This window comes from Haplochromis burtoni, unplaced genomic scaffold, assembly GCF_018398535.1.
Source record: "Haplochromis burtoni strain Fernald_Lab_line unplaced genomic scaffold, NCSU_Asbu1 Contig_93, whole genome shotgun sequence".
NCBI lineage: Eukaryota > Metazoa > Chordata > Actinopteri > Cichliformes > Cichlidae > Haplochromis > Haplochromis burtoni.
Window position 1 is genome coordinate 340,655 of NW_024582454.1, and position 17,016 is coordinate 357,670.

At 39.6% G+C, this 17,016-nt stretch overlaps 1 protein-coding gene across 1 annotated transcript in view; it reads right to left on the reverse strand.

Moving 5' to 3' along the window:
• Positions 1–14,711, reverse strand: part of plg (plasminogen) — a 21,838-nt gene extending 7,127 nt beyond the window's left edge. The window contains exons 1-13 of the mRNA XM_005930463.2: positions 14,555–14,711; positions 12,147–12,282; positions 10,532–10,638; positions 10,110–10,224; positions 9,886–10,025; positions 9,523–9,643; positions 9,300–9,418; positions 8,275–8,437; positions 7,264–7,388; positions 7,007–7,166; positions 5,865–6,046; positions 5,613–5,761; positions 5,419–5,512 (exon numbers count right to left, since the gene is read on the reverse strand). Coding sequence (XP_005930525.1) covers positions 5,419–5,512; positions 5,613–5,761; positions 5,865–6,046; positions 7,007–7,166; positions 7,264–7,388; positions 8,275–8,437; positions 9,300–9,418; positions 9,523–9,643; positions 9,886–10,025; positions 10,110–10,224; positions 10,532–10,638; positions 12,147–12,282; positions 14,555–14,603 — 1,660 coding nt within the window. The 5' untranslated portion in view covers positions 14,604–14,711. The remainder of the gene's footprint in view (positions 1–5,418; positions 5,513–5,612; positions 5,762–5,864; positions 6,047–7,006; positions 7,167–7,263; positions 7,389–8,274; positions 8,438–9,299; positions 9,419–9,522; positions 9,644–9,885; positions 10,026–10,109; positions 10,225–10,531; positions 10,639–12,146; positions 12,283–14,554) is intronic.
• Positions 14,712–17,016: the final 2,305 nt, after the last annotated feature.

The following is a 17,016-nucleotide window of genomic DNA, read 5'->3' on the forward strand; positions in this document are numbered from 1 at the left end:
AGAGAGAGAGAAAGAAAGTAGAAAAAGAGAGAGAGCGAGTTTTGAGATGTGAGAGATTTGTGACATTTAGCGTGTTTGGAGTTTGTAGTTAATGTGTTGTCTTGTGTAGTTAGTGTGTAGTGTTGTGGATAGATTTGTGTTGTGTGTCAGAACAATGAGGTGACTGCTGTCTGCAGGTGTCAGGCTGTGATGTTCTCCTTTATAGTGGACAGAATTTACTTTTTAGGAGTGGCATAAATAATTTGTGTGGTATCTTATTGAATGCAGAACGCCTGATTGTTCTGTAAATAGTTTGAAATGGTTGTAAAAAAGAGGGTAAAAGCTAAATGGCTGCAAATAACTTGTGGTTTGTAAAAACTTGTGCATAGGATTTTAAAATTGACAATTTATATTTACATTTAAAGTTATGAAATATGATTCATTAAACATGTTTGTGGTTGTTACAGTAAAAAAAAAAAAACTTTTTCTACTCAGATTTTACATTTTTTGTCTGATTTTAGATCAATTGTGTTAACCCTCTCCAGGCAGACGTTGCAGATTTGCAACAGTTAAGACCTAACAACCTGATTACCCCACATACATATTTTATGAGTTTTTTTACTCAGAAGTACCACTGCAGGACTTGGTTGTGCATTAGCAACAAAAAACTTAATTCGGGCCTGAGAGGGTTAATACAGTATGTCAAAATGAAAACATAACTGAGACACATGAGGTTGTGCTGAAAAGGATGAGACCAAACAAGGCAAAGTAAATAGTTTTTAAAGGTGAAATGTAGAGGTAAAATCAAAAGTGGTTAAAAATGGCCAATTATACCCTGGACCCCAGAGGGTTAAACATTTTTTTAAGTAATACAATAGTTACTTTTCAAGTAATTAATTACTTTTAGAATTTTTTAACTCAGTTACTACCTCAGTTACTTTTTTTTTTGAAGAAGTAACTAGTAAATATAATGAATTACTTTTTCAAAGTAACTTTTTGTTTTAAGATGGCGGCGCGAGCAGTCACAGTGGCCTGGCGCTCTACTCAACTTAGCGGTTTTCTTTTTATTTTGTGTATTTTTGTTTCACTTTTACTCTTATATGCAGGAGCACATATGCAGTACAGTAAAACTGAACTGCTTGCGGTTCTAAACCACAAAAACCTGCACACCTTCGCTGACAGTGACTGGGGCTCAATTCCCCCTGAGATCCGGAGGGTCACCGACTCTAATTTCACGATACCACCGCTGAAGTGGCATAGGTGACGGAGGCACAGGAAACAGAAGAGAGGGAAGAGAGCTGGGCTGAAGGCTAGGCTACGTGCTAACCCACAAAGTCCGGCTATTCCGAGTCTCTTCCTCACCAACTCATGGTCACTAAATAACAAGATGGATGAGCTACGACTGCGGATCACCTCAGGCTGTCTGGATTACTGTGTTATGATCATCACAGAGACTTGGCTGGACTCTTTTACCCCAGACACTGTGATTGAGCTAGCAGGCCACGCTACGTTCAGAGTGTACAGGAACAAAGAGTCCGGTAAGAAACACAGAGGAGGTCTGCTAGTGTTTGTAAACAATAACTGGGGCACCAACAACACAATTAAAGTCACCCACTGCTGCCCGGACATGATGGTTCAGTGTAGACCCTTCTACTTGCCGAGAGAGCTCACAGCAAACACAATAATAGCAGTTTATGTGCCACCGCAAGCTAATGCTAAGTCAGCCATGGAGCTACTCCAGCACTCCATTAATAAACAGCTAACAATGCACCCGGACTGCGCTGTGCTCGTAGCAGGAGATTTTAACCACACAAACCTGAAATCTGTCCTCCCTGGATTCTTTGAAAATATGAGCTTTCCGACGAGGGAAAACAACACACTAGACCAGGTCTACACCAACATCTCAGATGCTTACAAGGCCACCCCCCTACTTCATCTCGGACTCTCTGATCATCTCTCTCTGTCCCTGATCCCTGCTTATAAACCTCTAATTCAAAGACAAAAACCATCTGAAAAAAACAGTAGGAGTGTGGACCGCGGAAGCCACCACGGCCCTACAAGACTTTTTTGATAACACGAATTGGAGTGTATTTGCAGAAGGATCAGACTTGGAGGGCCACACATCTGTCGTACTCTCATACATCAGGTTCTGTACTGAGAGTGTGACAACAACAAAGACTGTTAAAGTGTTCCCGAACCAGAAGCCATGGCTCAACAGTGAGGTGAGAGCCCTACTAAGAGCAAGTGACAGCGCCTTCAAATCAGGAGACCAATAAGTCTACAAAGAGGCACGCCAATCTCTGGTTAAAGGTATAAAAGAAGCCAAGCGCAAATACAAACAGCGTATCAAGGAACACTTTAACACAAAGAACTCCAGAAACATGTGGCAGGGAATAAAGACACTCACTGGCTACAAAGACAGTTGCACACAAACCAACTCCCCAGACATCACCTTATATGACACCCTAAACCATTTTTTCACCCGCTTTGACCAAGAAAACAAGGACACCATCACCCATCCTGCTGTTACAGAGAGGGACAACGCTCCCATCCAGCTGGATCAGCATCAGATCAGAGCCACACTGCACAGAGTCAACGAGAGGAAAGCAGCTGGTCCTGACGGTGTATCCGGTAGTGTGCTTAAAGCATGTGCAGACCAACTAATAGAGGTTTTCACCACCATCTTCAACCTCTCACTGCTACAGTCTGTACCATCCTGCCTTAAGTCAGCCACCATCGTTCCAGTGCCCAAGAAGAACACAGTGAGCTGCTTGAATGACTATCGTCCAGTTGCTTTAACACCTATAATTGCCAAATGTTTGTATATGTTATGTTTGAATGCTGTTTGTGGACTTCAGCTCTGCCTTCAATACAGTTCAACCCCACAAATTGGTTAATAAACTAAGCAACTTAGGACTCAGGAGTGTGTCCTCAGTCCCCTCTTATACTCACTTTTCACCCATGACTGTTCACCAATCCACACCAGTAACACCATTATAAAACACCATTATAAAATTTGCTGATGACACTACCGTCATAGGACTGATCGACAACAACGATGATTCCGCCTACAGAGAGGAGGTTCAGCATCTGAAGCAATGGTGTGACGAAAAGAACCTGCATCTGAACACAGCCAAGGCCAAGGAGATGGTAATCGACTTCAGAAGAACAAAGTGGTCTGAGCACTCTATCCTCCACATTGATGGGGAGGAGGTAGAAACAAACAGACTCAACAGAAGTTTTTACCCATAAGCTGTCAAACATGCCCCACCTCCACCTTGATTGGAGGATAACTGCACTGCCAGCACTCATGGATATTACACCTCATGCAACCAACACCCCGACCTCGTTAAACTGTATTTATGATAACCTTATTTAGTAGAGTTCCAACAGCAACCTCCCCCCCCCCCTTACTCAATGTGCAATATCGCTGATCACATTGCACCTCTCAATGCACTTGCTAGTTAGATGGCATGTATGTGTATGTATATAGATGTAAGCATGTATGTACGGATGTATATTTGTATATATACATATATGTATGTACAGTGGCTTGCAAAAGTCTTCGGCCCCCTTGACCTTTTTCCACATTTTGTCACATTACAGCCACAAACATGAATCAATTTTATTGGAATTCCACATGAAAGACCAACACAAAGTGGTGTACACGTGAGAAGTGGAAAAAAAAAATAATGGATGGTTCCAAACATTTTTTACAAATAAATAACTGCAAAGTGGGGTGTGTGTAATTATTCAGCCCCCTTTGGTCTGAGTGCAGTCAGTTGCCCATAGACATTGCCTGATGTATGCTGATGACTAAATAGAGTGCACCTGTGTGTAATCTAATGTCAGTACAAATACAGCTGCTCTGTGACGGCCTCAGAGGTTGTCTAAGAGAATATTGGGAGCAACAACACCATGAAGTCCAAAGAACACACCAGACAGGTCAGGGATAAAGTTATTGAGAAATTTAAAGCAGGCTTAGGCTACAAAAAGATTTCCCAAGCCTTGAACATCCCACGGAGCACTGTTCAAGCGATCATTCAGAAATGGAAGGAGTATGGCACAACTGTAAACCTACCAAGACAAGGCCGTCCACCTAAACTCACAGGCCGAACAAGGAGAGCGCTGATCAGAAATGCAGCCAAGAGGCCCATGGTGACTCTGGACGAGCTGCAGAGATCTACAGCTCAGGTGGGGGAATCTGTCCATAGGACAACTATTAGTCGTGCACTGCACAAAGTTGGCCTTTATGGAAGAGTGGCAAGAAGAAAGCCATTGTTAACAGAAAACCATAAGAAGTCCCGTTTGCAGTTTGCCACAAGCCATGTGGGGGACACAGCAAACATGTGGAAGAAGGTGCTCTGGTCAGATGAGACCAAAATGGAACTTTTTGGCCAAAATGCAAAACGCTATGTGTGGCAGAAAACTAACACTGCACATCACTCTGAACACACCATCCCCACTGTCAAATATGGTGGTGGCAGCATCATGCTCTGGGGGTGCTTCTCTTCAGCAGGGACAGGGAAGCTGGTCAGAGTTGATGGGAAGATGGATGGAGCCAAATACAGGGCAATCTTGGAAGAAAACCTCTTGGAGTCTGCAAAAGACTTGAGACTGGGGCGGAGGTTCACCTTCCAGCAGGACAACGACCCTAAACATAAAGCCAGGGCAACAATGGAATGGTTTAAAACAAAACATATCCATGTGTTAGAATGGCCCAGTCAAAGTCCAGATCTAAATCCAATCAAGAATCTGTGGCAAGATCTGAAAACTGCTGTTCACAAACGCTGTCCATCTAATCTGACTGAGCTGGAGCTGTTTTGCAAAGAAGAATGGGCAAGATTTCAGTCTGTAGATGTGCAAAGCTGGTAGAGACAAACCCTAAAAGACTGGCAGCTGTAATTGCAGCAAAAGGTGGTTCTACAAAGTATTGACTCAGGGGGCTGAATAATTACACACACCCCACTTTGCAGTTATTTATTTGTAAAAAAATGTTTGGAATCATGTATGATTTTCGTTCCACTTCTCACGTGTACACCACTTTGTGTTGGTCTTTCACGTGGAATTCCAATAAAATTGATTCATGTTTGTGGCTGTAATGTGACAAAATGTGGAAAAGTTCAAGGGGGACGAATACTATTGCAAGCCACTGTATGTGCGTGTATGTTTGCAGGTGCATGTATAACTTGTACATATCTTTCTTATGTAAATGTAAATTTGCCTGTTATTGTGTAAATACTTACGCTATTGTGTACTCCACACACATGGAGAGATGCCAAACTGCCTTTCATTGTTCTTGTAACAGTGACAATAAAAAGCTATTCTATTCTAACTTGCCCAACACTGGTTATCACTGCAGTTGTGACTGAGCAACTGTAGAGTCACAGTGATGGAGTATTATTGCGAATACAAATAAAATATACTGAATATACAAACCACAGTCGGAGATCTGGCAGTAATCCCATTTTTTGTTTCTGTCTGTAGTGTAGCACCATGGTCCATTCACATCACCGTCTGGGTTTCTGCAGCTCTGAGAGTGGACAGAGGGGGAGAGTTAGATGGCTAGAGAAAAAAACAAAGAGTTCTGCCCTTTCCCCAAAGTGTTTATATAGCAACACCCACACACTTACATTGCCTTCCAGACCTTTGTTGGCGTGAGTCTCTGGAGTGAAGCTGCTGTGTTCGTGAGGAGTCTGAGCGCTCCACGCCTGGCAGGTCACACCCAGCACAGTAACAGAAGTTGGACCTCGGTATGTTTCTCCATTTCCAATCTTGCAGTCTAAAACAGCAGCAGAGAACCAGGAAAAGTGAAAGAACTGACAAAAAGACTGACAAGCAAGCAAAATGTTGGCAAATCCACATTTTTAAAAAAGTTGATTTACCTCTTTCTGCTGGTGTCTGGGTGTTAGTGGAGGGCTCCTGTGGTTGAGGACGAGTGGTTCCTGAAGGTTTTGTAGGGCATTTCTCCAAGTTGCAGTACTCCCAGCGAACTGTGGGGTCTGTAGTGTAACACCAAGGAGCTTGATCTCCATCAGGGTTCCTGCACCAATTTCTACTGAGGTCTCTGTTGAAAGGTAGATCTGGAACATTAGGATATCGACCCACAAAACAACATACTTTTTTTCTCCTGGAGTCAAACCTCAGGAGGACTATAAATCTCTGCTGGCTCATTTATCATATAACAAATCAACTGGCACATCATGCTTAGAACAAATATTAGCCTTTGTAGCCTTTCTAGCTGCTACTTTTTTTTATTTTATTTGTCATCAGTATATTTTGACCTACAACACCGTAGGTGTTCAGAACAGTTTTGTCTATGGTTCTTAAGTAAGTTGAAGAAAAAAGTTATAAAATTAAAGATAAACAGAACAAAATGATTTGCAAAAATGAATCCCAATCCAGATAAGTTCAATATTTTATTTATAATAGGACATAGAAAACACAATGAATATTTAAACTGAGACATTTTTCTATTTCGTGAAACAAAACAACTCACTTCAAATGTATCAGGACCAACGTGGAAAAGCAAGTGGTAGAAATTGTGGCACAACTTAAGGATAATATTCCTTGAGTAAAATTGTGAAGACTTTCAATATTTCATCATCTAAAGTAGATAACATCATCAAAATATTTAGAGAATCTGGAGAATCCCTGTTTTTAAAAGGCAAGGCCAGATAAGGGACCTCCCGGCTTGTTATCAGCACTCAGTTCAAAGGCCTGCATTTCTGATGGTGTCGGGGTAAATCAGTGCCTATGGAATTGGCACCTTGCACATCTGGAAAGGAGAGATTTCACCAACATTTTGTGCATCAAGAAATGAAGACTTTGCCAAAGAAGACCCAGGGCTATTGAGTAGCTAGAATCCTTAGCATTCCTCTCCCAAAAGTCCAAGTAAAGTACAATAATTAATCTCTAGACAAATTGTGGATTGTTATGTCATTATCCAGTAGGCTTCTCAAAAATGTTAGGACGCTCTTCTGCATGTATAGAATTCTGCTGTGTATAAAATGTATTTGATCCTTACGCATTTGGGAAGGCCTCTGGAGTTTTCTCATGTCTGTGAGGAGTCATGGAGCTCCATCTCTGACATTTTTTCCCACTGATGGTCTCTGATGTTATGCCCCGATAACTGAAACCATTCCCTTCATAGCAGTTTTCTGCATCTGGGGGGATCACTGGATCATCTGCAGCAAAAGGTAAAGAAAGGAAGAACATTCCTGGCTACATTTTGAGAAGATGAAGCTGACTTTAAAAGAAGGAATAAGTTGACTAATATTATACCTGGTGCAGCTTCATTCCCACACCGTGTCACATTGCAGTACTCCCAGCGAGTGTCAGGGTCAGTTGTGTAGCACCAGGGCCTCCTTTCATTGTCAGGGTTGCGACAGTAGTTATTGTCTAGACCTCTGACAAAGATAAACACAGAAAACCACAAAAATGCGTGATCATCTTTCAGATTTCATGTGATACTTTTACCAGGGTCCTTAAACCAAAACCAGGTTATTGAGTAAGAGTCAACAATAGACATTCTTCTTTTTTTTCTTTTTAGTACAAGCACAGTGGTCATACTCCATAGTTCAAACCATCTCAGTTTGTCAATGGTGGATTGTTTACACTGACAAAGGAAATAATACAAAAATTAATTTTAAAGTTCAAGTTTTTAACTTTGTTTTCAGAAATTTGGAGACAGTGCTGAGTATTTGATATACAGGATGACTGTTCCTCTCTCAGCAGCATGCTTTCTGTAGCAACATCCCATTTACAGTGCTCTTTCACAGCATGAAGCCATACTGCTGCTGACTGATCCTCGACTCTCTTTTCTTAACCTAGCACTTTCCCATAGCTTCATGAAATGGCTGATCAACCTTGCACCACTCCAGCTGCTACAGCTCTGCCCATAGTCCTTGTTCTTAAAAATTAGTACCAGTAAACATCTTCTCCATTCCTCAGGCATCATTTTACCCTCGATCATTTGAGTTAAACAATCTGGTTAAAAACTAATCTGCCTTCTCACCCTAGGCCTCTCCATACCTCAATAGATATCTGGACTAAATGCCTTTCCACTCTTTATCCTCTTTCATAGCTGCCTTCATTTCTTTGTTTCTATTTCTCTGCACTTCCTTATTCACTTACTGCCCTCTTCTCTCTCATTTTCTACCTTTATCATGTGGATCATGAAGTTCTACAATAGATCTAAAAGCTATTAATGAAAAAGTTGAACTGTGCCACTAATATTTTGTTTACCATATTAAATCACTAAAGGCTGACACTGGTTTCAGGTTTAGCTCTTACTTGCAGGGATAGTTTTGTGGAGTTCGGTTGTGTATTTGTGGCGTCTGAGCCGACCAGCTCTGGCACGTTTTGCCAGTCTCCGTAACAGCAATTGTTCCTCGGTATGCTAAACCTTCATTGGTGACACAGTCCACCTCTGGGATGATGGTGGGAGGTTCAGTAGCTGAGAAAAGAAGACAAGATGGATTGTATAGAGAAGTCATAAAAAAAGATGTCAAACATCTGCACTCTCTTTATTATCTGTAAAAAGCATGTTTTAAATTCGATTCTGAAAGATGCTATAAAAACTGTTTATTGTTTTTACATATTTAAATTCTTTTTCTGTTATATTTCCACTGACTTGTACTTTTAAAGCTGGTGGGTTCTTGCAGTGGGTGATATTGCTTTTAGCAGAAATATTCATTCAACATGGATTTCTGAATGCTTTGTTTACATTGTTGTCTAGAAACTGCAGGTGCATTTGAGGTTTACATCAAAGAAGGAAACCCCTATTAAATGGTGGAAATTTCAGTTGTATTTAAATTGATTTTCTGAAATAAATGAAACGAATATGAAATTAATATTGAGCCAGTTTTGATTGGTTCTGTACAGGAAATGGGATTAAACAGGCAGTCCCCTAGGTATACAACAGGGTACGCAGTGCATTATGTTGATTGTTAAGAGAAAATTTTTTTCAATCACATGGCAGCAACACAAAGCATTTAAGCATACAGACATGATCAGTGTGATCTACTGAAGTTCAAACTAATGATCAAACTTTTTTTTTCTGAACATGTCGAACTCCTTATGATCACAGTGTACACTTCTTATCATGGTTGCTTCCAGCAAGATAACACACCATGTTACAAAGCTCAAATAATTACAGACTGGTTTCTTAAAGCTAATAAGGAGTTAGCTACATAAACAACAACAGCTATCAAATGTCAATGCAATAGAGATCTGTGGGGTCTGGCAACAAACATCAGTGGTGCACCAAATTTTCCAATATTGTGAAATTATTATCCTCATTAAACGTGAGGACTTACTGCAGCGCGGTATGGAGCAGAAGTCCCACCGTTTGGATGAGCTAGTGGTGAAGCACCATGGTCGGGGATCTCCATCTGGGTTTCTGCAGTAGTTCTCCTCCAGATACTTTAGTGGAAGACTCAACAAAGCATAAATAGAAGTATTTAAGCTTTAGCGTAGCTTCTGGAAAATGTTTTCAATGTCCACAACAAGCTCACTGAAGTGTTGCTCATGTTGTCTTACGTGCTAGGATTGTAGCCATGGTTGTGAGGTTTCTGGGAGTCCCAGCGTTGGCAGGTGAAGCCATTTTCAGTGGTGGAGATTTTTCCTCTGTAATTCTCACCATTGCAGACCATACATTCCTCTGTGAAGGAAAAACACTGATTTATCTGAAATATCATAGCATGATAATTACCGTTCTTCCATATTGCATATCAGTATTTCAGAACATTGTGTAGTGCCTAGATTGCACATATTAGCTACATTAGATAATTTAAAAACCAAATGGCGATTGTTGAAAGAGAAATGGCTGCTAGAGGACAATTAGACATGTATGTTGGCGAAATAAAACAAAACAAAACAAACACAGAGATTTATTAATCTTACCAGAGCAGCTGGGTACGTTGCAGTGCTCCCAGCGGGTGTTAGCATCAGTAGTGTAACACCACGGTCCATTGCTGTCCCCATCAGGGTTTCTGCAGAAATTGGAGTCCAGATCTGCTAGTGGGTTGCTCTGCGGCATGAAACTGCAGCAGAAACATTATGAAACGTTTTAACAAAGCCATAAAAGGATATGAAGTGATGATGCAAAATCAAATGCAAACACATACTTTGGCCTGTGTGGGTAGCTTGAGTCCCATCTTTGACAGATCTTTCCTGAGTTTGTTCTGGACTTTGTTCCTCTGTAATCTCTTCCTATTCCATTTACACACTCCAGAAGATATGCTAGAAAAGAAAAGAAAAGAAAAGACTAGAAATAGATTTATTGATGTTTATCACGCATTATCTATAGTAAAAAAGGTATCTGATCTGAGTTCTGTGATGTTTTATGAAACTAAATTAAATTACAGCAGTGTTTAACTTTCAGTCCTCTACTGTGTTTATAACCTTAACTACAATGTCAACAAAAAGCATTGGAAACAAAAAACATGTAAACTAGAATAGACTAGTCACTGTAGCTGACAGAAAGGACAACATGAAAACAGAAGCTTTAGTGTTAGTTTTAGTCATAGAGAAAAATTTGGATCATTACCATTTTTTTCATATAAAGCTGTGCTGCTTCTGCGAAAGACACTGTCTGTTTTAGAGTTTGCTGCTGTTGTCAAACACTCTTGGTCCTTTTCATTATAGACAAAAGACCTGTGAGGAAAAAAAATGAGGTGTTGTTTGATTTCTTGCAAGTTGCTATAAAAATCTAAGTTAAGTACACATTAGGAGTTGAGGTGGCCACTGGAACATACATGGACAAGGATTGATAACATTAATAGAAAGCTATTAATACCATGCTATTAAAGCTATATTACTACAAGAGAAGCTGTTATCAAAGCTTGAGATCCAGAGTCTACAGTACAATGGGAAAAGCAGTGAGCAGTATGGAAATATTGAGCCAACCCTCGTAGAAGAGAGCAGTGAATCCAAACTAAATGTTGCCCAGCCACCTGCAACGGCAGATGCATCTACTGAAATGAGAAAATATGTAGCCAAGGTAGCCACCCAAGCAAAAGCACGAGTCTCCTGGTTAACAGTCCCATCAGAAGAGATGCTTGCAGATGTGATGTTATGACATTGCTTTATACCCCATCCCCACCATCAGCATCACTGATTATGGGGATGATGAGCTCATATACACTGCCACAGTAATCTTAGAAGCACCTGCATAAAAGATCAAGGATGCAAGTAGAGGAAGTCTCCAGTGGAGAAAAAAAAGAAGCCAATCCAGGACGTACTCCCAACTACAAGAGAATAACAACATGGGCCAGACCCACCCAGAGTTGAAACTGAACAATACTGAAAGAACATCTGTGAGAAAGAGGTGCCACACCACACCAATGCCAAGTGGCTGGTGGACCTACAGTAACACCAGACCACAGCAACCTTCCACAGACATACGGAAGCTCCTCTCAAGCATCATAGCAACTAAACTGAGTAGAAACATGAGTCAATACACAAGAATAGCTCAGAAAGGCATTGGAAATACAACAGACAGCAGAAGCATCAGCTCCTGGTCTATAGAGCTGCAACACAGGACTTTACAACTACGCAGACCACCCTGAACGCCGCCTGGATTGACAACCTACAAACTCAATTCTTCACACAACCATATTAGAGTGCCTGCACTGTACAAGGCATAATGGTAGGAATAAGATCCCAGTCAAAAACACATACGGCTTACTGGTCATCAGATCCCCAGTGTGAAAAATACACTGGCCACACAAGGCAATAGATGCAGCTGATGTCGAGAAACAAAAACTCCACGCAGTGCATGGGGGTGTCCACCTTGCATTGTGAGACACCTTCAGGTTCTACAAGCAGTGGAAAGAGTGTAAGGATCAATGAGTTTCAGAGCCACAACCTGAATGATGGAGCATCCAGAAATACAGCTGAAGATAGATGATGATGAGGAACAGTTGTGATAGATGTGGCAATACCAGTGCAGAGCAACATCAGGAAGAAGAAGCACAAGAAAACTGAAAACCACCAGGAGCTAAAGGAACAACTGGAGCAGATGTGGAGGGTAAAATGCAGCCCTATGGATAATGGCAGGACTAGGAGCTAAAACTGGGGAAAAAAAATGTATTTGCATATACATAACATTCTATATATGTGCAGCATTTTGATCCACAGAACGAAATGAGATGCGAACTTACTTGCATGTGAAAGATGTTTCGGTGTCACATTTGGTGGCACACTCAGCCACAGTGTTAACTGAATACGCTCGTTTATTCAGTGAGATAATCCATGCACCTTCAGTTTTGGAGTAGCCTTCCACGTCATTGCCACCAACTGCAATCAATCACATCCAAACCCAATTATCAATGTTTTCTTTGTTGTGTGGCTCAAAGATGAGTAAAACCTGACTTCACATTTCATTTTTTAAAATATAAAACAAAAGAATCTATCTATTATATTATATTCAATTTGTATCTCGATGATCTTTCTGTTGTGTAAAATGAATGTAAGACTGCATGTATGGTGGGTAACCTTCTTATTAATCATTTAATGTATATGATGATGTTGGCCCATTTTGTTCCCTACATGCTTTTTGTCATGGTCTCCGTGCCTGCCCGGTCGGCCCCACAAGGCTACATTTGCTGTTTCTGTTCTCTCCCTCTCTGCCTGGGCGGAGCTCACTGTGGGCTCCCGCCCTTGGCCCCACACACACCTGACAACAATCACCTGTCATCACCGGGAGCACTATTTGAGGCTGGAACACAGATCCTCTCGTCGCTGGATGATTGTACTACTGACGTTAGTGTTCTCACAGCTCCTGTGGACTTGTGCTTCATTCGTGATTTGTGATTAGTTGTGACTTCCTTCTCTTCTGCCTTCAGATCCCTCCCCCCCCCGGACCTGCGACCTCCCTGCCGTGTGAACGTGTGTGAGTGTGAGCAAAGAAGACGTGAGCGAGTGTGAGAGAGCTACCCTGTGATTCCCCGGAGTTTTGGATCCCTTCACTGCACATATATTGCACTGGCACTGTAAATAAACTACACCTTGGAGACATCTAACCGCTCTGCGTTTGAGTCCTTGTAACCAGATCGTGACAGGTTTGAAGCAGGGACTTAGAGTGTGTGCTAGTTATAGTCCCCAGTATAATACTGCTTTTAACCCTAAAAAGAGTGAGTTATTGTGATTGCTACAACACCGTCTGTGATGATGATGTGAACTTAAAAGAGTGTTTTAAGTTGCACATGTAAGCTAATAATAACAACAACTATTATTATTATTATTATTATTAAGATACAACAAAATAATATATTTTAAAAAACCTTTTTGTGTATTCAGTTATTATTCAGTCAGGTCTTTGGGATTTAAGCTTTTTCACTGTCATAGGCTGTAGGCAGTGGACTCTGGAGTCATAGAAATGTTAGCTAGACTTACATGTATAAAGGAGTAAAAGGAAAAAATATAATCATTCTGTTGGACACATAAATTAAATCTTTGCCTATTAACTCATTAAACTAACATAAAAATGAATGCAGTACACTTAGGAACACATTTTAGGAAATCTGCTAAATTTGGGAAATTAGCAATAACACAAGGAAACATAAGGGTGGAAGGGAACAAAACCAGCATCTCGAAAGCTCAACATTTCTTATTTGTTAGATCAATATAAAACCCAAAGTGCAAGTCACCTTTAGACTCCCACATCAAGAGTGCTATTGGACTTATCGTCTGTTGCTATTAGATACATTTCATTACAAATCTAGCAGTTCTCATAACAGCAAAATACAAATGCTGTCAGACTTAATTTTAGATAAAGGTTTTGTTTGTTTTTTCCACCTTGCGCAGCAGCTAAATAATATTATTACTGAACAGTGATCTAACATGACTAACTGTCCTTTTTGTTATGTACCCAAATGTTATATTTTAAAAGAGAGTATATATTCATTGTCAATAAGCAGGTTTTGTCCAGTCAGTCAGTCAAGGTTGCTGATTAGAGGGTTTATCGGGAAATCGTGTAGCCAAACAATCCATTTTACGTCATCTGACTAAAAGGAACCAGTGTACAGGCTACAAAATTATTACAAAGTCATCCTTGACACTAATTACACAACTTTTTGAGTCTTTATAAACTAAATTACACAGAATTACCTGCAATTACTTTAATGTAAACTTACATTTATCAAATTCAATTAATTATTCAAGTCTTGAACAACAGTATAGCTTTGAATGTGCTGATGTGGTCTGTCACAACCTGTTTAGACCAACAAGTTTTCCATTATTTAAACTAAATGTAAACCAAAATGTAAATGTAAAAAAAAACAACTTCATTGCACTGCCTGATCTTATTCCAAAAACCCACATTTAAACAAATTCTGTATTAATTTGGATTAGACCTGCTTTAACTAATGAGGATATATTTTTCTACTTTGGCTGAGTTATTTTTATTCTTCGTCATCTGAAAGAGGAAAAAGTGCTAGTCAGTCGATGTCCTGTGCTGTAAGGGTTTAGACCTCAAACCCTTGTTTATCTTTTAAATGTAAGAAAATAGAGCTAAACAAATAACAAGAAAAATCATCTTTACATGCCCTATAGTAGTTGTACTACTTACCAGTGGAGATCAAGGCTCCCAGGAGGAAAGCTGCTGTGTACAGGCCCATGGTGAGACCCAAAAACTAGCAGTTCATCATCAACTAACTCAAAGAGACACCTTGTGGTATATTATTGGGCTTCTTTTAGCATGTCGGGGGGACAAATAGGGCAATTCAATTACTTGTTAATCATTGTCCCAACAAGGACAGCAAAAGAGCTGCTGGTCAAAATCCTTGTTTATGAGCACAAGCAAAATCATTGCATCACAAAGAAAAGCACAGCATTTCATTCTCAATTATGTTGCATATTGTTAATTTTTTTTAGCTGCAATTAATTTCCAGTTTTATTTAATTATTAAACCACATCAATTAGAGAGTGGAGAGAGAACTTGGAGGGTTTATCTGTTGTTGGATGTAATGATCAGCCTTCTGCCAATCACATAATGTTTAAAAAAACTACCCCTAAACTCTGACTTCTTTAGATATCATGTGAGGGTTTGTGTCTTCTTTTGTATTCAAATTATGCTCTTTGTTTTAAGCATAGCATTACTTAAGCTTTGAATTAGAGCAATAACAATTTTAATTCAGTTTAATTCAGTTAGTTCACAGAGTGGATTTGCTCATTGCAGTTTAGTTTTCATTATTGAGAATGTTTACTTTTATTTTTACTTTTATTTTTGGTTTAGTCTTTAGTAGTTTGAGTTAATCTATATGTTTTTATTAAGTTAATATTAATAACGAGTTGTCAGGAGCAAAACTAATCACTTTCTGAAGGCAGGTCGTTCACACTTAACTAGATAACCCAGTCTAAATGAAGCATCAGTACCAAGTAATTCTTCATGTGTTTGCAAACTGAGGAACAAAGACATTTGTGACACATTTATTATAGTTTCATAATCAAACAATATTGCTAAAATTATCTCTCATTTTTTAAATTATCCTTCAATTTTTAATTCACTCAGCAATACTTCATTTTTGGTTTGCTGCAATAGGTTTTAGTTGAATAATGAAAGTCATCTAAAATTATAAATCCTGTTTGTGTTTGTTAATGAAAAAAGATAGCAGAATGTTCATTCTACAGGTAAATAATATGTGATCTAGATACAATGAAATCAATATCAGTGGTTAATCTTCAGCTAAAATGGACCAATGCCCCTCCACTGCAAACACTGGATTACCAAACAACCTACTCTAGACAGATCAGTGTACGACAAGAACACGTGTTCAACTTTACTTCATTAAGAAATATAATTATTCTTGTATTTTAGAGCATTTTTAGTCAAATTCGGAATATGGTTGCAAGAACAAGTAAATAACTCCTTAAAATGTGATCGGATCTTCATCTAAATCTCATTTGAGCAAACACGATTTAACTAAAATACAATCCAGTTCCAAAAAGGTGTGAAAACTGTAAATGAAAACAGAACTTAATAATTTTAAATCACTGAATGAACCCATAATGTATTAACTGTTACTGTACTTTTATTACAAGTGTTATACTGTAAAGGCAACAGGCTGTACTCTGCTTCAGCTCCTGTGCAGAGTATTAACATTCAGGGTATAAAAAACATATCAAATGTTTAAACTGAGTCCTTGTACTGTTTCATGAACAATAACTATTTAAAAAAACATTGGACTGGAAGTTGCTGTAAAACTAAGTGTTACTAAAAAGAAACAGCTGTAGAACATTTTGTTACCAGTTATTTTGTAACTAGTTAAGTAACAGCTCAGTAACATGGTTGGGTATAAAAAGCTCACAGTAAAGAGGCAGAGTTCCCCTAAAGTAAAGATGGGCAATTGATTAGTGATGGTAAGTTTGATTCTTTTGACTGAATATAGTTTGAATGAGTCACTCACCAAAGTGAATCGTGTTTTTTGAGTCATTTGAGTCACTGAGTCAGTTGCCCAGAGAGTGCAAAAAATGTACATTTTCACTCAAACTTAATTTGTTTCTCTTTTCATGTATATCCTACTGCTAAGATGAGTGACTGCAAAAGAAAAACAACTGTTTTATATTTTATTTTTTTATATATGTCCACTGAGCTGTGAGCCAGGGGGTGGTAAAGCGCCTTAACATTGGTTGCCAACCAAGAAGAAGAACCTGTGAGCCAGTAGGGAGGGGACGAGATTCGTTCCTGCTATGATTTATAACAGGAAGGGAGGGGGGGTGTGAGTCCTGAGCAAGGAATGTAGAAAACATGGACGATGCGACAGCTACCCAAAAATGAAGCCAAAACGTCTCTATTGCTCCCTAGTGTCTGGCTGCAGTATAGGTCATAAACCCTGCCTCCTCCATGTTAGTGGATGGGACTGGGGTCAGACTAAAATAAATTAATTCTCCTCAGATAATTTTTTTTTCCAAAGATTCTTTCTTTTGTTATCAATAGTTCTCATGATGGTGCTTTATGTCCAAGGAGTCTCCTTTCCCATCCATCCATCCATCTTCATCCGCTTTATCCGAGGCCGGGTCGCGGGGGCAGCA